Source organism: Vulpes lagopus, chromosome 1 (assembly GCF_018345385.1).
Source record: "Vulpes lagopus strain Blue_001 chromosome 1, ASM1834538v1, whole genome shotgun sequence".
NCBI lineage: Eukaryota > Metazoa > Chordata > Mammalia > Carnivora > Canidae > Vulpes > Vulpes lagopus.
Window position 1 is genome coordinate 38505859 of NC_054824.1, and position 24987 is coordinate 38530845.

Sequence of the window (24987 nt, forward strand, 5' to 3'; positions counted from 1 at the left end):
TTTATTCCATGAAAATAGTCTTCCCTTGACCCCAAAAGTCACAATATGGCATTCACTCTCCTAAGATCTCTCTTCCCAAATCATTCTTTTCCTCACCCCATTAGATCCTATGAGACATACAAATAGTTCTTTTACCTTTCCTTTATATGTTATATATGTGAGTGATTACTTCACATTTATTGTGATATTAGGTTATCTATGGTATAGGTACCACAAGCAAAATCAAAACAGGAAAAATGCTAATTTAGCATCCTATTTTATATACATCATCTCATCACACCACTCAATAATCTTACCATGTGGATAGTGGATACTCTTATCTCCATTGTGCCAACAAGAAAACTAGCACTTATGGAGGTTAAGTAACTTGTGCAGAGTCACAGGATACTGTAGATTATCATGGCTGGTTCCCTAGATTGTCCTTAGTAGACAATGGTGGGGTTTGGTAATAAAGGCATTAATAGATACCATAGAAAATGGTATTTTTAAGTCATTAAATTTTTAAATCATTTTGAAATAAGAAAATGTGCTACATTAAAAAGTATGTTCTTTACAGTTAATGTTTCATTTTGTAAGCATTGAGTTGGGACTGGTTAAAATATTAGAATAAGGCAACTATTTTGAGTGGAGTTTATTTTCAAGACATTATGAAAAGGAGATTCATTTTAAGAGAAAATAGAGTCATCTGAACCAGATAACGGCAAATGTGATACCCTGTGTTCTTCGGCTTCAGAGTCCCTAAAATGATAATTCTTAAGGAGGGAAGACAGTATGCAGAGGCAATAAGTTCCTTACATTACACCAGTTCCATCCTTCCAATTACTCATGCCTCTAGTCATTTTTTCTTTCACAATCTGTTGGTATTGTAAATATTTTGATACTCAGTTCTGCCTGATTCTATGCCCACTGTGATTTAAAACACACATTTTGTAAGAACTGATGTAGAGTCCTTACTTTAGGAAATGGGAAAATATACACATATATGAAAATACATATATACATATTTATATCTATTAAGAGTTATCTGCACACCAATTAAGCATATCCATTTACATTTTTATTCAACATTTCATTATTTCAGGGGAGAAAAATATGTGTTCACACAACAATATTAAGGCACAGAAGACAGCAAGGGTATACTCACCATGTTATTTTTAAAGACTTATTTATTTTAGAGAGAGCAAGTGAGCAGGAGCACACACGTGAACAGGGGGAGGGGCAGAGGGCGAAGCAAAGCTGACTCCACACTGGTGTAGAGCCCCACCAGGGCTCTGTCCCAGGACCCTGAGATCACCACCCCAGCCAAAACCAAGAGTCAGACCCTCCACCCTACTGAGCCACCATGTGACTTTTAAAAAGCTCATGTACAATATGCATAAATATATGCATACTGACTTCTAAGACAAACATGTCATCAGAAGGTGTGCTGAAAGAGCCAAATGATCCCATATAAATATAATATTTTAATTTCTGTCTCCCACTGCCCTATAAATTTTATTTCATGTGGACAGTCTTTCCTTGACCCTGAAACTTACTACATGGCATCCACATTCTGCTAAGTTATCTCTTACCAAATCACTGTCCAAAAGAGTCATTTTAACTTAAGTTGCAGTAATCCTAATGACAGAATGAACTTTCTTAATTGTTCCCATATATATATATATATATATATATATATATATATATCCATTCATCCATACATTCACCCATCTATCTATCTAGACAGACAGCTAGCTAGCTAGATAGATATATGTTTGTATTTATCTAGAGAGAAAGAGAGAGAGAGAGGAGACAGAGACACATAAAGGGAGATGACACAGCCATGTATTATGACGATAGAGAATATGAGGAAACAAAGTCACTTTTTAATAAATTTATAATTTTAGTATATAATTCAGCAACTATAATACAGGCCAAAAACTGTAAAAAATAGCTACCCCAAAATATAACTAGGAAACACTATATAACAAGAATCAGGACCAACACCATCAAATTTAGGACTGTGGCCAATTTAAATCCGAGTGAACAGCAGAATGAAGTGAATCTTCAAAAGAAATACGTAACTGCAAAATTAAATTGAAGTATTTTCTAGACCAGTATTATGCTATCTAAGGGAACTTTCTGTGATGATTGCTTCTGAGCACTTGAAATGTGGCTACAGTGACTGGGGGACTTAATAATTAAGTCTATGTAACTGTAATTAACGTAAATAGCTACATGTGGTTAAGATGTTGTAGAACAGTGTAGAACAAGACAGAAAAAAAAAGTCAGCCTATCATACAATGAATGCTCTGAAATGTTTTGTAATATGATAGTTAAACTTTGTACTCCAAAGTCACTATCCAAAACAACATATAACATCTGCATGATAGACTTTCTGCACCAGTTGTGGAAAAGACTCATTTGAAAGTTGAAAAATACTCCCTCTCTGGAGTATCACACCACAGAAGTTTAAAAAAGGTACATTCCCCTTTATCAGGAAGAGTTTTGGTTTCCTAGAAAAGAAGTCCTCCACCATCCACCCCAAAGTATTAACTTAGTGCGTACTGGATGTTCCATAATGACAAGAAACGAAAGCATTAACCACTCTTGTAATCCAAATCTGAAGCTTCTGGTTCTGTTTCAAAATCCTACCAAAAAGGAATAAAGCAAGCGAGGAGGCTAAAGGCCTTCTATTCTATTCCCCGAGAGGCTGGGTCTGCGGCCATTCCACGTTGCACTCCCCCCGTCCCCGCCGCCACTTCCACGGAAATCTGGAGATATCCGACATACAGCTCCACAGAAGGGTCAGGTATGCCGTATAACCAGTTGACACACACAGCGCGAAACGATCCCCAAAATGATTAGCATCCATCTTCCTATCTAGTTACGAGTTTGTGTTTCCCTTGGGACGCGAACCGCACGCGTCCACCCCCAAGACTTTCTAACACACCGCACTGCGGCGTTCATTACGTCATCACGTTGCACGCTTCAGGCCGCACGTTTGACCCCCGCCCCCGCCGCGCGCCCCGGGCTCCGCGCAGGCGCGCCCGAGCCCCCCGCCCCCACCCCGGCCGCGCGCCCCCAGGGCTCCGCGCAGGCGCGCCCGAGCCCCGCCTCCGCCTTACCTTTCTCGCTGACGCTCTCGCTCTCGAGCTCCACGTCTTCGCAGCTGGTGTACTCCGGCGTGGACACGCCCTCCTCCTCGGAGCTGCTCACCGACATCTGCCGCTTCTTGCCGCCCCTCTTGGACCGGTGCGGCTTGGGCGGAGACGGCCGCACCGACTCGGACTGATCGGAGCTCAAGGAGTCGTTCCGCAGCATGGTCTCCACCTTCTCGCGCTTGGACTTCCTGATGAGGACGGCCGAGCTGGGGTCCAGGCGGCTCTGCTTCCTGAGCGGCTCCTGGGCTTTGGGCTCCAGGGCTTCTGCGGGGACCGGCCCATGCCGGGGTGCCGGCGGGCTGTGGTTCGTGAGCTGCTTGGCGCCCGGCGCCCTGGCTTCCGCGGTCCTCTCGGCCGAGTAGGCCCGCGGCGACTCGGGCGGCGAGGCCCTGGCGGCGGCCGGCGCGCGCTTGCCGGCCTTGCTGTCGGGCGGCGGGGCGCCCGCCTCGGTGCGCGGGAGCGCCACGTCGCTGTGGCGCCGCTCGTGCCTCGCGCGGGACACCCGGGCGTGCATGCGCATCTGCTGCTCCTCGGGCGGCGGTTTCACCGGGTACCGCGCCAGGTTCGGGTCGCTGCGGTACCTGGTCTGGTACTCCTCCTCTTTCCTTTGCTTCTCATCTTCCGCCGCTTTGCGGTCCTCTCGTTTTTCTGGCACGTCCGGGAAGTCCTGTGACCGCCCTTTCTCGAGCCTTCGGCTTTCCCGCCTTTCTTTCCGCTCCCGGTCTTCCACGGCCCCCTCTCCAGGCTGCACGGAGGACTTGGGCACGCGTTTCCGCTCGCTCTTCTGGGCTCCCTTGCCGTTCTGCTCAGAGAGCCCCGCAGTCTTCTTCCTGTGATACACAAAGGAACGTGAAGAAGGAAAGCAATGCAGAAAGCTACACATCAAGACCAGACCTAAGAAACATTTCTTCGCGTTCCATTTAAATCTGTTCAAGTGATTCGTTGCAGTTCGATGTCTAATTAAGAAGCAATTTGATAACCACATTAAACCTGTGTATCCGATTAGCTTTCAAATAAAGCTCCTTTACGTTACAGCGTCTTAAGGAGCTTTAGCAAGTAGTTTTCACATTTAAAATTCTCCATGAATTAACTAGATGAATAAGAGCCACCAATACATTAATTCAATAAATGAACGAATTTTATGCTAAATTCTCCTATGAATGAAAGACTTAAAGATATTCTAGATGAAACTAATACAGGTTTCATCTAACTAATATACACGGGTCAGTTCAATACTAAATACATACTTGATATGTATCTGGACAATACATATCGACAATCTTTTATCATAATAGCAACTTTTAAATGTGAATACTAACCATGTCCATTTCAAAAATTAAATCTAATAGCACTTCTTTAATAGTACAACGAAAGTAATTTTAACAAGATCATATGCACCCACTTTTAAGGGAGTTGGTTAGGAAAAATGGCTGAACCTTAGCCTTCCTTTTATCTTCCTTGGGCAAAGATAATAGAAATATTGAAATGTTTCAAATTTTTATTCATTTTTCCTCCTTCCCTCCCCCTCCTCCTTTCCCTCTCATTTCAGAACACAGTGTAAAACAAAACAAAACCACACACACAATAGTTTTCTCTATTTTTTCTGCATCCCGTTGAAGGCACTGCAAAGATTAAAGGGTTTGGCAATCTTTAAATCCTGTAGATATAGGACTCATTTGCCCCTTTCAGCTCTTTTTGTACACTGGAGTGCACCTAATTTGGGAAAGTTCCAGCAATTACACCAGAAGTTAGAAAAAAGTAGGGGCCTTGTCTAAAGTGTCCTGACACTATATGATATACTATGCTATTAAGGTGGGAACAACCTAGGCTTTTTTTTTTTTTTTTTTAAACGCTGAGACCCACAGAGGGCTTTCGAAGGGAACATCTTTGACTGAAAGTACAAAAGCAAACACCACGCATAAAACTCAAGAAAAAATACAAGATGAGAAAAAGGACAATTTCTACTGTGGGTTGTTAAAGTATTAGTTGCGAGGATATACTGTGGGGTTTGAGGAGCTAGTAATGGCGGAAAGAAAAGATAAAGGGTTTCAAATGGGACTAGTAAGCAAAAGAGAATGGTGAATTCCACTTTAAACATTTAGTTCACATTGGTGCTTTGACGTGGAAGGGATTTTCATCGGAGGGTGGAATTGTAAGGGTGGCATTGCAGTTTTACTATGTAAGAAGTCTAATAGGAACATATATTACTTATCAAATACAGTTTTTATAAAAGTATGGCAATTGTACTACAGACATTTAATAGCTCAGTAAGGCACAGTTGATCTTGTTAGAAGTTTATATTGAATCAATTTACTTTCCTTCAAATGCTGATAAATGATGCTTACCTTGTAAACTTCACAGGGGCATTAGAGAGACCATCTGTGAAGGTGCTTTATGGGTTAATAGAGTGTCATGCAAATGAAAAGAGTTCTGCAGTCTCTCTGATCTTTGCTTCCCTAAGTATGCCTTCCCTTACCTCTACCTCTAATTATTCCCTTTCCACTAGCTCCTGATGAAGAATTCAGTAGTTCTAAACAGACTGACAACATTCTTTTGCTCTCACTTACCTCCCTGAAGTCACCATCCATCTCTTTTCCTTCTATACCCCTAATGTCCTCAATATTTTAAGTATTTATATCATCAGTAATTTATATAATCAGCAACAGCATTTGTCATATTTTCTCTTTGAAAAAAAAAACCTTACAGCTCCAAATTTTCTTATTTAAAAGTATCATTTTCTGACCAATCCCAAATTGCACCTTTAATATTTTTATTTTTTAACCCATAACAGTTTGTCACAAAAAGCTTCCCATTATACCTTCACTGAAGTATCTCTGGTGTCCTTTGTGTGTCCTCTCCACATAGTTCAGGTGCACTCATTTTTTGTTTCTGAAATGTCCCATCCTACCCTGCCTACCTACTGTATAATTCCTGGGTATCCTAGAAAGCTTAATTCAGAAGGCACCTCCTCTTTCTGTGGCTCTCAAAGTTCTACATGTATTTTCTAGCTTTGATTAAATTAGCCTCTGGTACAGTTAATTGTCCAGGTGTCTATCTTCCCTAGGATATTGTATGGTGTCTTCCCTAGGATCTGTCAGCAAAGGGACTTTGTCTTAATCATCTTTATATTCCGGTCCCTGGCACAGTGTTTGCTTGTGGTAAATACACAATGGCTATTGGCTTGAATAATAGCTATGTTCACTGAATGCCTCCCATCTGCCAGTTTTTGAACACATGCTCCCCTTTAACCCTTACCACAACCCTGCAAGATGGGTTGTTACTGTCTACTTTGACAGAACCAAAGGACTGGAAGATCTTTGTAACTTTGAAGTCCTTGATGTTATTGTATAGGCTTTGTTTGAAAAGGAGAACCAAAGCCTGACTTGAAGCCAACTCTCCCACCCAGTGGGATGCATAAGGATTATACCAACAAAAGCAGAAAATCTACTCTTAACAATAATAAGGTCCCCCAAACTACCAACCGCATGAAGAAGGGCTATATCCTCCTCGTTAACACTGTCTCCCAGGGTAGGAGCCTCCTGTCTGGTCGTAAATGCATTGTTGAATGAAGGAATCGATCAATTAAATTATCTGATCTTGTTAGCCCATGCTTGAAACCGTAAGTAGCTTTCCATAATTCCTTGGATAAAATCTATAAAATTTAACTTGGCCAAAAGGCCCAGTAAGACTTGGGCCCTGGTACCTAACCAGTCACCTTTCCCCAGCTCTCCCCTGCTCTCCTCCTCAGCTACTCACACTTTTGGTGTGGGCATCGTTTAGGTTCTCACACGAGAACTTGTTTCTTCAGTCCACATGCCTGTGCAGATACCTGGAGTGCTCATCTCCTTCTTCATCTGGTTAATTCCTAGTCACTTGTTGAGCTCAGCATAAAAGATATATCCTCACAGAATGTACCCATGCACCTTCCACCAGGTCTGGCTCCCTCATATTCTCTCAGAGCATACTTTCCATTAAAGTGCTCATTCTAAAAGTGAATAAATGATCTGAGAGCTTTTCTGAGTTCAAGGTTGGAAGTTAGTATCTCAACTCAGGTGACTTGTTCACATGTGTCAATGTTATGAAAGAAATGCTTTTCAAATAAGTTCTAAGGATTGATGCAGCATTCTAGAGATAAACAAAACACCTTAGGACTATTGTTGCCTTCCAGGTGGAGCCTGAGAAGTAGCACCTCCACATATTCCTTTAAATAGCAGTTAATTCTTGAAAAGAGGTTTGCTCTCAATATAATAGCTTGCCTTTTGCTCACAGGGTTAATGAACTATTACCTCTCTCTTGGAGGTTCACTTCTAGACCTGGATGAAACCTGCTTCTGTTCAGGCCCCACAGCTTGCTGTGAGGACTCAGCCCCCTTGCTCCTGTCTGGTTGTGCGCTGGGAGGAGCTGTGTCCTGGGAGGAGGCAGCTGCCGTGCTCAGGGGTGTCTGAGACCGTGATCGCTCTTGGAGCCGTGCTTTCTTTTCTCTTGGTACCTCAGAACCAGCACCTGTAGCTGTATCACTTAGGGTTCCATCCTGACTTGGCTGCTGAGGGCCACTTCCAAAGAACCATGCCCCAGATTTGGTTAAGATTTCTTGTTGCTTTCGACATAAATTGCATACCCACATAACCTATTTAAAGAAGAGAGAACAATATAAATTTTCTATGCCATTTGGAAATAATAATTTATCTTTAACACATTAAAATATCTTTTAAGGAAAAGAAAAATGCTTGTCATATGTATACTTATCCTTGCAAATTTCTTGTGACAATGACCCTTGTACAAGTCACAGTCAAGTACATGAATGCCTGGACTGTCACCCATCTGAAACCACAGCATCTCTAGGTTACCAGAGTATTTTCCTGGTGTTCTAACCCTGTGATTCTGAACTTTCTTTTACCATGTATCCATCACATTTTGTATGACTGAATCTGAAGTTTCATTTAAAGTATATGCTAGTAAAAATGTTTTAAGTGGGGTTTGATTGATTAGTAAAATGCTGTAAAGAGCTATAAAATTAATATTTATGTACATAAATCTCAGTGTCTTGAAGGATATAGAAAATATATGTCTTCTCAAAACTTATGCATTATTAAAGCTGATATTAAAAGATGTTCATATGGGACAAACAATAAAAGGTAGGCACAAAAGAAAAGGTCAAGCTGTATATCTTCTCTAGTTTATTAGTAATAAACTCACCTCAGGTTTACATTATGCTATAAAAGTTTCCATGCACATCTTTACTAAAGCAATAAATTTAGGGCTGGGTTTATTCATATGAGACCACTCCAATACTGTTTCCACTAGAGATTCTATTTTGGAATAGTCATCTAGAAATACATCTACTGAGAAATTATTAGATTTTTTTATCACTTAAATCTATACATCAGCTCTCCTCGTGGTGACATTTAAATGAATGTAATAATGAGGACAACAAAGATAACAGAAATGATGAATAATGATAGCAGCAACACCTAGTATACAGAGCAAAAATAGATATCTATAGGCCTATGAGCAATCTTCTCAGATATCTCCAGTACCTCTGTTTTGTGGTGTAATTCCACCTCCCTGCCTCAGTTGTTTTCCTCTGAACACACTTCAGTTTTCCTTTGTACCTCAGAAACAGCACCCACAGGAAAGGCTGCTCATCAAACTACAGGCCCTGGTTTTCACAAATACTGAATCAGTCTCAATTCCTCAAAAATATTACAAAAGGATGAATAAATCCCAGATAATAGTACATGAGAAACAATATTACGATGGTAAAAGATGAAGCCTTGTTGAGATGGCAAAAAGAAGAAAATGTACGACTGAAAACATTTAGATGAATATGAGAAAAACTACAATGGTAGCTATAAAATTAAGATATAAAAGATAAAGTGAGAATAAGAAAAAGAAAAGTACTATGTTTTTAACATGGAAAAGTTCATCTGTATGAAATGTTAAGAGCTGCTGCTTTCCAAGCAAGAAAATGCAAATGGATCAATAGTATGGGGAAAACTAAGACTTAAAGATGTTTACTATAAAAAGTTTAAGATCGACAAAGCTTATTAGTTCATTCCTCTACACTTCCTCAGGTCATAAAATGAAATGGACTAGATTCACAAAAGCAGTTAGTGGAATTCCCATATGCTAAGATGTTAAACAAGGTAAACAGAGCATTTCATAGGCCTGTAACAAAATGAAGTATGGAACATATCTGTAATTTAAAATGCTTCCCAAATGAGGTGATATTGAGCACAATGTATCACAATCTCTTTATGTCATAAATAAGGTCCCTCAGAAATTCCGATTCATTGAATATAGTCTTATCAAGGATATCATTATAAGGGCAATATCCCCAGGCCAGGACTTTATGCCAGTGACACTGATTATCCTTTACCCAGACCCTGGTTGGGGACAGGTGATATGCTATCTCATTGGTTGCCTCTTTAGCTGACAAAACAGTAATGAGAAGCTCCGAAATCATGCAAAGAAACCAGGAAGAATCTTTGACTACTTTATATTGCTAGGGAGACATTAAATTTATGTTTATTATACTATAAGCAAAATATTACTCATCATCAAAAGTAAGTCCCTTTCCTCAAAATATTAAAGTATATTTAGGATAAATATAAATTTACTTTAAAACATAGGGAAAACACAATAAAATTACAATTAAAAATTCCCAAATGGAGTTAAGTTAATAAAGAGGCAGAAAGAAACATTAAAATACTGATAAAAAGAAGGGTAAAGGGATGCTGGGTGGCTCAATTGTTGAGCATCTGCCTTTTGCTCAGGGCGCGATCTCAGTGTCCTGGGATTGAGTCCCGCACTGAGCTCCCTGGATGGAGCCTGCTTCTCCCTCCACCTATGTCTCTGACTCTCTCTCTCTCTCTGTGTCTCTCATGAATAAATAAAATCTTTTTTTTTTTTAAATGAAGGATAAAGGAGACTCTTCTTTGTGTATCTGAATATTTTCTAGAAAAATTTTATCATAATCTTACTTTGATTGTTTCATATATTTTTTAAAAGATTTTGTTTATTTGAGAGGAAGAGAGAAAGAGCATACACACATGAGCAGGGTAAAGGGAAAGGGAGAAAATCTTACATAGAGTCCGTGCTGAGTGTGAGCCTGGTGCAAACCCAATCTCATAACGTGGAAATCACAACCAAGAGTTGGATGCTTAACTAACTGTGCCACCGAGGTGCTCCAATTGTTTTATATTTTTAAGTGTTATAAAAATGGACCAATGAAAAGTAATTGCCAGATCTGGGCAAGTTCTAAATTTTGAATATATGCAGAATTGCCACAAGAGTGATAAAGGCAAATAAAATGTGGTTATTATTAAATTATTCTTACCATTAAATACTAAAATTCATTTTATTTCATATGAAATAGATTCAAAAGATTACAGTTAGTAAGTAGAAGCAACTGCTTCAATATTTTCAAAATATTATTTATTTCTTTTCTGAATGTCTCATTAATTTTGTCTGTTTTTAACACTTAGAAAAAAATTTTCCTATACTTTATTTCCTTGTGCACACATTTTTAAATTTGTATTTCAAAATTAATTATAAATGTGGTGAATCTATCTTCTAATCTGAAAGCAAAATTAACTCTAAAAATAAAAATATTTTTTGTTAAAATACTATCTCCCAATCTCTACCATTAATTATATAAATTACTCTTGCCACAGAGTTTACAAAGAAAAAAGAAACTATTTATACAAGCTGTAAGGAAAATAGATGGCAGTACAATAGAACATTTATTGTGCCTTTCAACATAGTTCATATCAAACATTTCAGGCATGTATAAAAAATAAGCCAAACAGTTGCTGAGAAGCAATGCAGTTATGTATGTTTACAGATTCTCTTTTTGAATTTAGGATCAAGTATTATGTTTGTCTACTAACGACAGATAATCCAAAACGTGAGATACTAATCCAAAAGTGGGATAGGGAGCCTTTCTTAACTCATTTTTTTTAAAAAGGACAAGACACAAATATTTCTACAAAAAATGCAATTTATTTAAAATACAGCACACCTTTTTAAAGATCATGCAGGATTATACCCTGATTAAGTACCCCGGGATGTGTTCCAAACTAATCTAAACCAAAGCAAGTCTGTGTAATACCTTATCTTAACAATTTACAGATGTTAAGCAACCAAATACAAACTTAAATGAAAGATTATTGTGATGGAACATGGATTCTGAAACTACATGCGGTACATGAGAAATATGAAGAACATTTGAAAATTTTATTCAGAAGTTTTGTACTAACAGCATTTTAAATTCCATTTAAGGAATCCTTAAGAAATACAGTAGACCATTTTATGGCAAAAAAAAAAAATGATTCAGATGCAAGAAATACTTTATATTTGCCTTCACATTAAATTTTTACAAATCCAGACACACAGAGCAGAAGAAATGTGCCTTAGATTTACTCTCAATGATAATGAGGTACAGAATTCCTATATTAACACAAATGTGTTGCTTAAAAAAGTCCATCTGAGGTAGTTAGTGCTGTAATGTAAAGAATAAACATAAGCAGGAAGATTTTTAAAAAAAGATTAAGTGTGAAAATATTGGCTTGTATTTAATATAGTATTCAAAGATAGTTATACTACCATTTTGAAAATATGAAAAAGAAAATGGGCTATTCAGCTTTATTATAGATGCTGCATTTTCTGAGTACCTTTACTTATTTTCCTTACTTTATTCAGTGAAGGCACTCACTCTAGCAGAAGGGGGAACAAAATTATCAAGGTGATAGTTCAGCTTTTTTGACAATAGTAGATGAGATAGTAGAAAATAATTGATTACTAAGTAGGTGAAAATGAGAGAGTTCTCTGTACTTGTTTCAGCATATGTGTGTGAGTGTTTCTCTCCCAGTCTCTTGTTATTTTTGTTACTATTTCATGGGTTTATTGTTTTTCCTTTTGGAAGTTTATAAAATACATAAGCAAAGAAGTGACCTGATACATATTAGGTCTTAAGAGAGTCCCTCTGGTTACTGTGTTGAATTAGGCATAAAATGTAGGGAACCAATTGCAGAATTGTTATGAACTAAATTCTAATATTGCTATTTTTATTCTCTTTTGGTTCATCTTTGACAGATATGTTTCTCTATCCTTAGGTTATCTACTTGCGTAATTTCGTTGGAGTTACATTTCTTTTTTTATATAGCACAAGACTGAACCATGGTTTTTTGTTGTTGTTGTTGCTGCTGCTGCTGCTGTTTAATCCAAAAATCTTTGTGTCTTAGTAGCATTCAACACATCAATCCTTATTTTCTATGTCCTGACTGACATTATAATATGTTTCTCCATTTGTAAAAAGTAAATGCACATGCCTGCACTCCAGATACCAACGATTCTGCCCAGTAAAGGACTTCAATCCATCACTGACCCCTTCATTTTCCTGTGTCTTCAACCTTGCCTTCTCTGTTACTCCTTCCATTTTAGCATATAACTATTAAAGCATATAATATAATCAAAACTTTTCTTTGAACTTATTCTCTCTCTAGTCACTTTTTTCTCCATCCTCTGTAAAATCAAGCTACCTGAAAAAAAAGATAAAAAATAAAGAAAACTACCTGATAAAGTAACTAAATTAATACTTGCCCCACTTCCTTATATCCCCTTTATTTCTCAACGATTTGAGACACCAGTCCCCACAGTTGTATTTAATTATTTTTCATAAACATTAGTGATCTCTTCCATTGTGTTAGTTTCACTTATATACACTGAATGTATGGAATTTATGACTACCTTTTGTTTTTGGTTTATGGATATTAGAGATAGTTTCCTGTTCTGGTCTAATCTGACTTCTATCACCTCCTCTCATATTCCTTGATAAAAACTTTCTTCACTCTTACTAAATGTTAATGTTACACAGAGCTCCATTTTTGCTTCTCTGCATTTCTTATGCCAATAGATTCCATGTGAGATGGATATAGGATTTTCATATTTTTATCACAACCCCTCCTGAAAAATATTTTTCAGAAGACTTATACAATGAGTATTTGCTCAGTAAATTGTGTTGATGACTATTACACTAACACAATATTTCCATTATAGAACATGCAAAATAGAAACTGAATGAATGAGATTTAAAAAGTAAATAGCACTTTAATATTATTTTGCATACAAATTGACTATCCTATACTATAAGCTTTAGATTTTAAAATCATAATCTCTAGCTCAGGCATCTAGTAAAATATCGAAAACCATGGTACCCTCTTATCTACTACATACGCCCACTTGAATGTAACCTAGGAGCCTCAAACTTAAAGGACACCAAACAGAAGTGATTATGTTTTCCATAAAACTTGATCTTGTCCTGTATTGTTTGTCTCAGTTAATAGTACCACCACCCACACAGTCACCCAAACAATTAATCTAAGAATGATCCTAGCTTACTCTCCCCCTAATGATTCATCATATCTTAACTCTGATTTCTGAATATCATGATTCAAACTTGCTTCCTTATGTCTATTCACACTGTACTGACTTATTTGAGGGTGTGATCTTTTCCTATCAAGATTTCTATAACTGACATCCTATCAGATTTCCCTCCTCCTCTTATTGCCCCTGCAATAAATCTTCCAACCCATTTCACATCCTCTAAAATTTAAATTTGACAAAATCACTCCCTGCATTCAAGATATAATTATAACTCTTGTTTAGCATACTGAGGTTCTTTCCTACTTTTTCAACCTCATCAACAGATGTTTCCCACATATACTCCATTCTCCAGTTTTCTCAACATTATGCAGTTCCCAGAATTTGTTCCAGATGTTTAGCTTTATGACCTCGTTTTTAGGTTCATCCCATACCCAAATGGATTATATACATTTTATAACATCTGCATTTTTCACATCTGATACAGTGTTTCATTTATTCACTGATGATATAAAATTTTCATATGTATCATATCTCCCATTGAAATGCATTATGAAGAAAACCAAAAAATTGTTGTGTGCATTTTTTTATAGTATTTCTAAACCTTGGTATCTTATTTTTTACTTTTAATGGCCTAAATTCCTAATTTCAATAATGAAATAAAAAACAAAAGTATAATTTGTGCATATTCTGTTATCATGCTAGGATTTCAAACACTATAATGTCCTATACAACTGCAGAATTTAGACTCATAGACTTCATTATTGTATAATGCCTACAGTATATCTATATTTATCACTAAAGTGAGTTATTACATAAATGGCATAATGAATGTTTTATGTTGAATTATTCTAAAACCACATTGTCTAAAATAGTGAATAAACCAACATGCCCAAATCCTATAAGAGACTCTTAACTATAGAGAACAAACTGAGGGTGGCTGGAGGGGAAGTGGGTGAGGGATGGGCTAAATGGGTGATGGGGTAAGGAAGGCATTTGTTGTAATGAGCACTGGGCATTATTTTCAAGTCAAATGGAATACCTACCAAGATAGATCACAGGTTGGCCATTAAAAAAAAAAAAAAGCATTTACAGAACTGATGTCACATAGCATATATTCTCTGATCAAAACTCAATAAAATAAGGGTGCCTGGGTGGCTCAGTCTGTTAAGTGTCTGCCTTTGGCTCAGGTCATGATCTCGGGGTCCTGGGATTGAGCCCTCCATCAAGCCCCCTGCCTGCTTTCCCTCTCCTCCTTGCTTATGCTCTCTTTCATTATCTCTCTCTCCCTCTCTCAAAAAACTTAAAAAAAAATCCAAAGCTCAATAAAATTAGAAAATAATAACTCAAAAATTCTGGAAATAGCATAATTTTGGAAATCAAGCAATACATATCTAAATATGACAAGGCCAAAAAAATCACAAAGGAAATTAAAATATGTATTGTTCTGGATAATAATAAAAATATAGCCTATCAAAATTTATAAGATGCATCTAAAACACTCCTTAGAAAGAAAATTGTAGCATTAAACACTCCATTGCAAAAGAAACAATTAGGGGCACATGAGTGGCTCGGTTGTGTCCAACTCTTGATTTCAGGTCATGATCTAGGGGTCATGGCATCAAGCTTCACATTGAACTCCCTGCTCAGTAGGGAGTCTGCTTCTCTTTCTCTCTCCCTCTCCTCTGCCTCTCCTCCCAGCTCACGATTGCATTCTCTCTAAAATAAAATAAATAAAATCTTTAAAAAAAAACAATTATTAAATAATGATCTAAGTTTCTACCTTAAGAATAAATGAATGAACAAAAATAAATAATATAGGGTAAAGAAGAAAACGATAAAGAGTGGAAATTAATAAAATACAAAATTAAAAAATCAATAACCTAAAGAAAATCAATAAAATAAAAATATATGGCTCCTGGAAGGAACTAATAAAGTTGATCTCCTTGGCTGATCACAAAAAGAATAGAAAATGCAATTACCAAAAGGGAGAACATCATTAGAGACCCTAGATTAATTAAAAAGAAAAATTAAATAGTATTATTAATAATTTTATGCCAACAAGTTAAATAACATAGAGGAATTGCTTAAAATTTTTGAATTAAGAAAAATGACACAAGAAGAAATAGAAAACCTGAATAGCCCTAAAACAAGCAAAAGAAATTGAATTCATAATTAAAAGGCAACTTACAATAAAAATTCCAGAACCAATTATCTTCACTGGAAAATTATTTTTAATATCTTTGAAGAGTAAATTATATTAATTTTCCAAAAGCTTTTTTTTTTTTTAATTAAAAGAGAGGAAAATAACCTACTTCTGCTTCTGAACTCATTTTATAAGGTCAACTTAGTCCTAATACAAGAAACTATGTTATTAGAATTAAACTTAAAAACAAAATTCTTCTTATGAACAATTATATGTCAAAAAATTGTACAACATAAAAGAAATGAATAAATTCTTAGAAACATGCAACTTTTTAAGATGGAATCACAAAAAAATAGCAAACTTGAACAAATGGATTACTAATAATCAGAAACTTTCCAACAGACAAAAGTCTAGGATCATATGGCTTCAACTGGTGAATTACACCAAACATTCATAGAATTAATACTAGTTCTTTTCAAACTCCTCCAAAAAAAAGCAGAAAAGAAGGGAACACTTTCATTTTTTTTAAGATTTATTTATTTATTTGAGAGAGAAGGAGAGAGAATCTCAAGCAGACTCCCCCTGAGCATGTAGCCTTACATGGGGATCGATCTCATGACCCTGAGATCATGACTGGAACCAAAATCAAGAGTTGGATGCTCGGGATCCCTGGGTGGCGCAGCGGTTTAGCGCCTGCCTTTGGCCCAGGGCGCGATCCTGGAGACCCGGGATCGAATCCCACGTCGGGCTCCCTGCATGGAGCCTGCTTCTCCCTCTGCCTGTGTCTCTGCCTCTCTCTCTCTCTCTCTCTGTATGACTATCATAAATAAATAAATTAATTTAAAAAAAAAGAGTTGGATGCTCAACCAATTGAGCCACACAGGCACCCCAAGAAGGGAATACTTCTGTACTCATTTTACAAGGCCAACATTACTCTGATATCAAAACCAGACATGGACACTACAAAAAAATAAAATCACAGACCAATATCCCTGATGAATATAGATGTGAAAATCTTTAACAGAGTATTAGTAAACCAAATTCAACGATATACTAAAGGGATCACACCACATGATCAAGTGGAGCTTATTCCAGTGGTATTAGGGTGGTTCAATATCCACAAATCAGTTGATGTAATGTACCAAATCAATGGAATTAAAGATAAAAATCATATGATATTCCAATAAATGCATAAAAGCCTTGGCAAAATTTAACATCCATTTATGATAAAAATTCTCAACAAAGTGGGTGTAGAGGGAACTTACCTTAACATAATGAAGGCCATATATGACAAGCCCACAGCTAATATCATATTTAGCGGTGAAATGCTCAAAAACTTTCCTCTAAGATTAGGAACAAGATGAGGATGCCCAATATCCCCATTTTAATTCAATGCACTATCAGAATTCCTAGCCATAGCAATTAGGCAAGAAAAAGGATTAAAGGCATCCAAACTGGAAATAAAGAAGAAAAATTGTCATTATTTGCAGAAGGCCTGATGTTATATTTATAAAACCCTAAAGTTGCCATTAAAAATTGTTAGAATAAATAAATTCAAAAAGGTTGCAAGATTAAAAAATCAACATACAGAAATACCATGTTTCTATACAATAAAAATGAACTATCAGAAAAAAAAAGAAAATAATCCCATTACAATTGCATCAAAAAGAATAAAATACCCAGGAATAAATTTAAGGAGGTAAAAGACCTATACACTGAAAACTATAAGACATTAATAAAAGAAACTGAAGAAGACACAAATAAATGGAAAGATATTCTATGCTCATAGATTAGGAGAACTGATACTGCTAAAGTGTCCATAATACCCAAAGCAATCTAGAGATTCAACACAATTGCTATCAAAATTCCATTGATATTTTTCACAGCAATAGAACCAGCAATCCTAAAGTTTGTATGGAATCACAAAAGATCCAAAAACATCTAGGCAGACCCCAACAAATCTTGAGAAAGAAGAACAACCTGGAGACATTATGCTTCATGATTTCAAACTACGTTACAAAGCTATAATAATCAAAACAGTATAACATTGGTACAAAAACTGACACAGATGAATGAAACAGAATAGAGAGCCCAGAAATAAACCCATGCTTATATGGTCACTTAATTTATGACAAAGAGGCCAAGAATATACAGTTGAAAAAGGAAAATCTCTTCAATAAATGGTGTTGGGGAAATTGGGCAGCATATGCAGAAGAATGAAACTGGATATCTTGCAGGATACACAAAATGAACTTGAAATGAATTCAAGATTTGAACATAAGATCTGAAACCATAAAACTTCTGAAAAAAAAAAAAGGCAGTAAGCTCCTTGACATGCTCTTTGCAATGAATTTTTGGATCCAACACCAAAAGCCAAGGCAATAGAAGTAACACTATATCAAACTAAAAACCTTCTGCACAGCAGTCAATCATTAACAACACAACAAGGCAACCTACTAAATAGAAGAAAATATTTACAAATCATGTTTCTGATAAGAGATTAATATCCAATATATATAAAGAACTAATACCACTCAACAGCAAATAAATAAATAAATAAATAAATAAATAAATAAATAAATAAATAAATGTTTAAAATGGGCAGAAGATCTGATTAGAGATTTTTCCAAGGACATACACTTTCTAAAGCCAATATACCCATGAAAAAGATGCTAAACATTACTAATCATTTGGAAAATGCAAATCAAAACCACAATGAGATATCACCTTAGAATGGCTATCAAAAAGACAAGAAACAGCAAGTGCTGGCAAGGATGTGGCAAAAAAGGAATCTTTGTGCACTGCTGATATAGTTACTATGTAAACGATAATAAAGTTTCCTCAAAAAATTAAAAGTAGAACTACCAGATGGTCCAGTAATTCCAGTTATGGGTATTTGAGGAAAAGGAAAGCACTAACTTGAAAAAGCATATACGTTCCTATTTATTGCTGCATTATTTACAACAGCCAAAATATGGACACAACCTCAGTGTCCATTAATGGGTGACTGGATAAAGAAAAGTTTATTCATATACATATGTGTGTATATACATATACACATACACATGAAATGGAATATTATGCAGCCATAAGATAGAGTGAAATCTTGCCATTATGTTGAGATAAGTCAGACAAAAAAGATAATTACCATATAAATTTACTTATATGTAGAATCTAAAAACCAAATAACATACCCCTTCCACCCCAACCTCATAGATAAAAGACTGGTGGTTGCCAAAGGCAAAGGATCAGTGGTAGGCAAAATGGATGAAGGGATTCAAAACGTACTAACTTCTGGTTCTAAAACAAATAATTTATTGGGATATAATGTATACAACAGTCACTAGGCTTAATTATACTGTATTGCAGGGCGCCTGGATGGCTCAGTCGGTTAAGTGTCTGACTCTTGGTTTTGGCTCAGGTTATGGTCTTGGAGTCAGGGGATTGAGCTCTAAGTCAGGCTGTGTGCTCAGAGGGGAGTCAGCTTGAGATACTCTCCTTTTCCCTCTGCTCCTCCCTTTTTCTCTCTCAAATAGATAAACAAATCTTAAAAATAAATAAAATAATAATGTATTGCATATATGAGTGTTGCTAAGAGAATAAATCTTAAAAGTTCTCATCACAAGAAAAAAATTTGTTATATGTATGCAAAGATATGTTAACTAGACTTATTGTGGGGATCATTTCTCTATATATGGAAATATTAAATAATTATGTTGTACACCTGAAACTAATATTGTATGTCAATTATACCTCAATAAAAAACAAAACAAGGGACACCTGGGTGGCTCAGTGGTTGAGTATCTGCTTTGGCTCAGGGTGTGGTCCTGGAGTCCTGGGATCGAGTCCCACATCAGAGTCTCTGCATGGAGCCTGCTTCTCCCTTTGCCTAGGTCTCTGCCTCTCTGTGTGTGTCTCTCATGAATAAGTAAATAAAATCTTAAAAAATAATAAAACAAAACAAAATAAAATATCTCAAAAACATTGTAAGATGTTAAATTTTACCCCAAATATAATGCCACTACATGGAATATGAACAAATTACATGTTCAAATTAAAGAGAAAAAAATCACCAATTGAACATAACTGAAGTATTTGCTAGTTAGAAGAGATGCTCCTTGAATATTAGGATACAGAGACATTAAATGAAGAAAAAGTAAAAGAAATACCATGCAAAAAATAATCAGAAGAAAACTGGTACAGTTAAAATAATATCAGGACAAGTAGTTATTGCAAGAGGTCTTACTAGAGATGAAAAAGAGGTGAATTTCATTGTGATAAAAGATCAATACACCCCAAAGACACTAAATTCTAATTTTATATACATTAACAGCATAGTGTCAACATATATAAAGCAGAACTTGACAAATAAAATAAGAATAGGCAAATAACAAGTATAATGGGAGATATAAACACATCCCTAAATGACTGAAGAACAGAATAAAATTCAGAATAAAATTACAGAATAAAATTCCATAAGGATTTAGAAGAATTGAACAAAATTTGGCCTCACTGATACCTATAAGTAGAACTATTTACATTAGCTACAGAATAACAAATGTGTTAATGTGTGATTCTAAAAGTGCTCGCTATATTCGATGCAGTCCTCACCCCAACAGACACAAAAAATCCCACCAAGTTTTTCTGGAAATGTGTTAGTTCATACTAAAATTATTGTGGGAATGCTAAAGGTCAAGAAGAACTAAGATAATTTTGAAAAATAATTTCAGAGACTTACATTGTTTTTATTCCATTATCCCTATGTCCAATCAAGCAAACTGTTTTTTTTAAGCAGATTATTTGTTTTCTTGATGTTGAGTAACAAAAGTTCTTTATATGTTTTAGATAATAACCCTTTATGAGACATATCATTTGCAAATATCTTCTTCCATTCAGAAGGCTGCCTTTTTGTATTGCTGATGGTTTCTTTTGTTGTGTAAAAACGTTTTATTTTGGTGTTGTCCCAATAGTTTAATTTTATTTCCCATAAGGCGATATACCCAGAAAAATATTTCTACGGCTGATGTTAAAGAAATTTCTGCCTATGTTTCCTTCTAAAAGTTTTATTGTTCAGGTTTTACATATAGGTCTTTAATCTATTTCAAATGTATTTTTATGTATGGTGTATGAAAGTAGTCTAGTCTCATTATTTTGTATGTAGCTATTTACATACCATTTATTGAAGAGAGACTGTTTTTTCCCTATTGTATATTCTTGCCTCCTTTATCAAAGATCAGGTGATCATGTAAGTGTGAGTTTATTTCTGGGCTCCCTATTCTGTTCCATTTATCTATTCATCATTTTTCCTTTTTTTTTTTTTTTGTCAGTACAAAACTGTTTTAATTTCTACAGCTCTGTAGTATATCTTGAAATCTGGAATGGTAATACCACCAGCTTTGTTCTCCTTTGTCAGTATTGCTTTGGCTATGTGTGGTCTTTTGTGGTTCCACACAAATTTTAGGATTATTTGTTTTATCTGTGAAAAATGCTGTTGGCATTTTGAGAGGGATTGCATTAAATCTATAGATTGCTTTGGATAGTAAGGACAATTTAATAATATTGGTTTGTCTAATCCATGAGCATGGTATATTTTTTCCATTTGTTTATGTTGTCTTCAATTTCTTCAATCAGTATTTTTTATTTTTTGGAGTGCAGATCTTTCACCTCCTTGGTTAAATTTATTCCTAGGTATTTTATTATTTTTGGTGCAATTATAAATGGGAATATTTTCTTAATTTCTCTTTCTGCTATTTCATTATTGGTGTTTAAATGTCTGTATATTAATTTTGTATTCTGCAACATTACTGACTTCATTTTTCAGTTCTCATGGTTTTTTTGGTGGAAACTTTAGGGTTTTCTATATATAGAGTATCAGGTCATCTGCAAATAGTGAGTTTCACTTATTTCTTACCAATTTGGATGTCTCTCATTTCTTTTCCTTGTCTGATTGCTGGGTCTAGGATTTCTAGTACTATATTGAATAAAAAGGGTGAGAGTGGACATTTTTGTCTTGTTCCTGATACTAGAGGAAAACTGTTTAGTTTAGTTTTTTACCATGAGTATGATGTTAGTTGTGAGGCTTTCATATATGGCCTTTGTTATATTATGCTGAGGTATGTTCCCTCTAAATCTACTTTATTGATAATTTTACCATGAATGGATGTTGTACTTTGTTAAATGCTTTTTCTGCATTGAGAGGACCATGTGGTTTTTATCCTTTATTTTTTATCCTTTCTTTTATTAATATGATGTATTATATTAATTGATTTGTGAATGTTAAGCCACCCTTTCATCCCTGAAATAAATGCCACTTGATGTTGGTGAATGATTTTTTAAAGTATTTTTAAATTCATTCTGCAATATTTTTTTTCATTCTGCAATATTTTTTGAGGATTTTTACATCTGTATTCATCAGAGATATTGCCTACAGTTTCCTATTTTTGTAGCATCTTTATCTGGTTTGGCTATCAGGGTAATGGCCTCACAGAATCAATTTGGAAGCTCTGTCTTTAGGTATGAAATGAATCTCCTGAAAGCAGCATTAAAATGCTGCTTTTATCCATTTAGCTTGCCTTATGTCTTCTCATTGGACTATTTAATATATTTACATTTATACTAATTACTGATGGGTATGTATTTATTGGCATTTTGTTACTTGTTTTCTGATTAACTTTGTAATTCTACTCTGTTCCTTCCTTCTTTTCTTGCTCTCTTTTGGTTTGATGGCTTTCTTTATTGTTATGCTTGTATTTCTTTCTTTTTGTATGCACATCTATTATAGGTTTTTGATTTGGGGTTGCCATTAAGTTCATATATAACATCTTCTGTGTATTGCAGCCTATATTAAGTTGATGGTCACTTAAGTTTGAATCCATTCCAAAAGCTAAATTTGTACTCCCCCCTCCATATTTTATGTATGTCATATTTTACATTCTTTTATTTTGTGAATCCATTGACTGATATTTGTAGATTCATTTGATTTTACTACTTTAACTTCCATGCTGGCTTTATAAATAATCTACCTTAATTGTATGTTTGCATTTAACTGTGAATTTTTTTTCCTTTCCTAATTTTCTTACCTCCACTAATGTCCTTTAATGTTTCTTGTAAGGCTGGTGTAGTATTGATGAACTCCTTAACTTTGTTTGCTTCAGAAACTCTTTATCTCTCCTGCTATTCTGAATGATAACCTTGCCAGGTAGAGTATTCTTTGGTTGCAGGTGTTTTTCTTTTAGCACCCTGAATATATCATGCCAGTCTCTTCTGGCCTAAAAAGTTTCTGCTGAAAAAATCAGCTGATAGTCTTTATGGGATTTCCCTTGCATTTATTTTCTTTTGCTGCTTTTAAAATTCTCTCATTATCACTACTTTTTGCGATTTTAATTATCGTGTGTCTTGGCACAGACCTCTTTGGATTAATTTTGTTAGGGGCTTTCTGTGCTTTCTTGATCTGGATGTCTGTTTGCTCTAGATTTGAGAAGTTTTCAGCTATTGTTTCTTCAAATAAATTTTCTACCCCTTCTCTCTTCTTTTTCCAGGAAATGTGAAATTATAATGCAAAAGTTATTACCTTTGTTAATGTCACTGAGTTCCTTAACTAATTCTCATTTTTTATTATTCCTTTTTCTCTTTGCTGTTCAACTTGGTTGCTTTCCATTATGCTGCCTTCCAGATGGCTGATATCTTCTGCATTCTCTAATCTTCTACTGATTCCCTCTAGTGTATTTTTTATTTCAGTTATTGAGTTCTTCATCTTTTTTTTTTACTTTCTCTTTTTTTTTTGAAGGTCTGATATCCTTCATTCTTTTCTCATGCTGAGTACTTGTGACCATTACACTTCATATGCTTTATTAGGTATATTGCTTACCGCCATCTCATCTAACTCTTTTGTTATGATTTTGTCTGGTTCTTTCATTTGGGAAATATTCCTATGTCATCATTTTGTCTAATTATATGTTTTTGTTTCTATGTATCAGGAAGGTCAGTTATGTCTATTGATCTTGAATGTGGTGGCCCCATAAAGAAGAGGTCCTGTGTTGCCCTGAGCAAATGCCCCTGGGTCATTAAAACCATGTACTCTAAGAGTATCTCCTATGTGGGTGCATATGGCCTATTGTTATGGGATTTGCTTTTAGTCCAGTTGGCTGGTATCAGGCAGTTTTGTCCCTGTACTGTTGAGGGCCTATCTGAGTCCACCTCAGGCTGTAGTTGGGCAATGTCACCAGTCAGGGTACCACCTTTGCTCTCAATGTCTAATGTAGTTACATACAAGTGCAAATGCACAACAGTCTCCCTGTACTACCACCTGAGAGGCTTTCAAATTGGTGAGCCAGCCCCACACTCAGACCAGATGTCCACCCTTAGTTACTCTATTGGGGCTGCAATCACTACAAACTGCAGAGCATTCTCTTATGCTGCCAGCTAAAAGCCTCTCGTGTGCTGGTGTGTGTGCTTATCTACTCCCATCTCCAGGACAATAGTTACATTGGAGTGGTGCTGGTTGCTGCCAGGGCTACTTGCAGAGTATGTCTAGTTGAGAACTATTTTAGAGGAATCCCAGCTAAGTGGAGCAGGGTTGCAGGGGATGTGGGGGCAGGGCATATGGTCCTAGTAAGATAGGTGGAGATGTTTGTGCTGGTTCCCATGTGTCCAGCAATCTAGGTTAGTGGAGGGGAAGAGAAATGGTACCCACAAGCACTTTTGTTCTTAAAGAAGTCTCCTAAAGATCTCTGTCACTCCAGTGCATGTTCTGAGATTAATAAATCAATCTCCTTCATATATACCCTGGGCACTTTTCAAACTGGTACATATATTCCATGTGTTGGCAAGGTTATTTGTTAGGCTAGCTCTTTGAGAGCAGGAACTCAGTTTCCTATTCCCCGCGCCCCCCCCCCCCGCCTCCACCCATCTTGGAGCTAAATCCAATGATTTTTAAAGTACCCAGAGGTAAATCCCATTGATTTTAAAAACTTTTCAAAGTTAAGCTCCCATGGTTTTCAAAATAAAATGTTATGGGGTCTTCTTTTCCCCTGGGAATCCCCTGTGCCTGGGGTGGGGTCTGATCCAGGCTTGTGGAATCCCTCCTTTTGTGTTTAGTCTCAACAGGGGTTGGGTTCCCAGACACATCTCTGCCCTGGTACCCTTTTCAAGTGGCCTACTCTCCACAATTGACTGTTGGTCTATTCTGCTAGTCTTTGGGTCACTTTCAGACTCAGTTGTACAGATGTAGTGGTTTCCTCTGTGTGTTTGTGGAAGGAGGTAAGCTCAGGATCTTCCTACTCTACCATCTTCCTATATCTCCCCTCCTCTTTTTTA

At 36.2% G+C, this 24987-nt stretch overlaps 1 protein-coding gene across 26 annotated transcripts in view; it reads right to left on the bottom strand.

Annotated features, from left to right (window-relative positions):
• The window catches only part of RIMS1 (regulating synaptic membrane exocytosis 1), a 477727-nt gene that overhangs the window by 209539 nt on the left and 243201 nt on the right, over window positions 1–24987 (bottom strand). For all 26 annotated transcript variants that reach the window (XM_041766486.1, XM_041766386.1, XM_041766468.1 and 23 more), the window contains exons 5-6: window positions 7430–7770; window positions 3108–3973 (exon numbers count right to left, since the gene is read on the bottom strand). In XM_041766486.1, coding sequence (XP_041622420.1) covers window positions 3108–3973; window positions 7430–7770 — 1207 coding nt within the window. The remainder of the gene's footprint in view (window positions 1–3107; window positions 3974–7429; window positions 7771–24987) is intronic.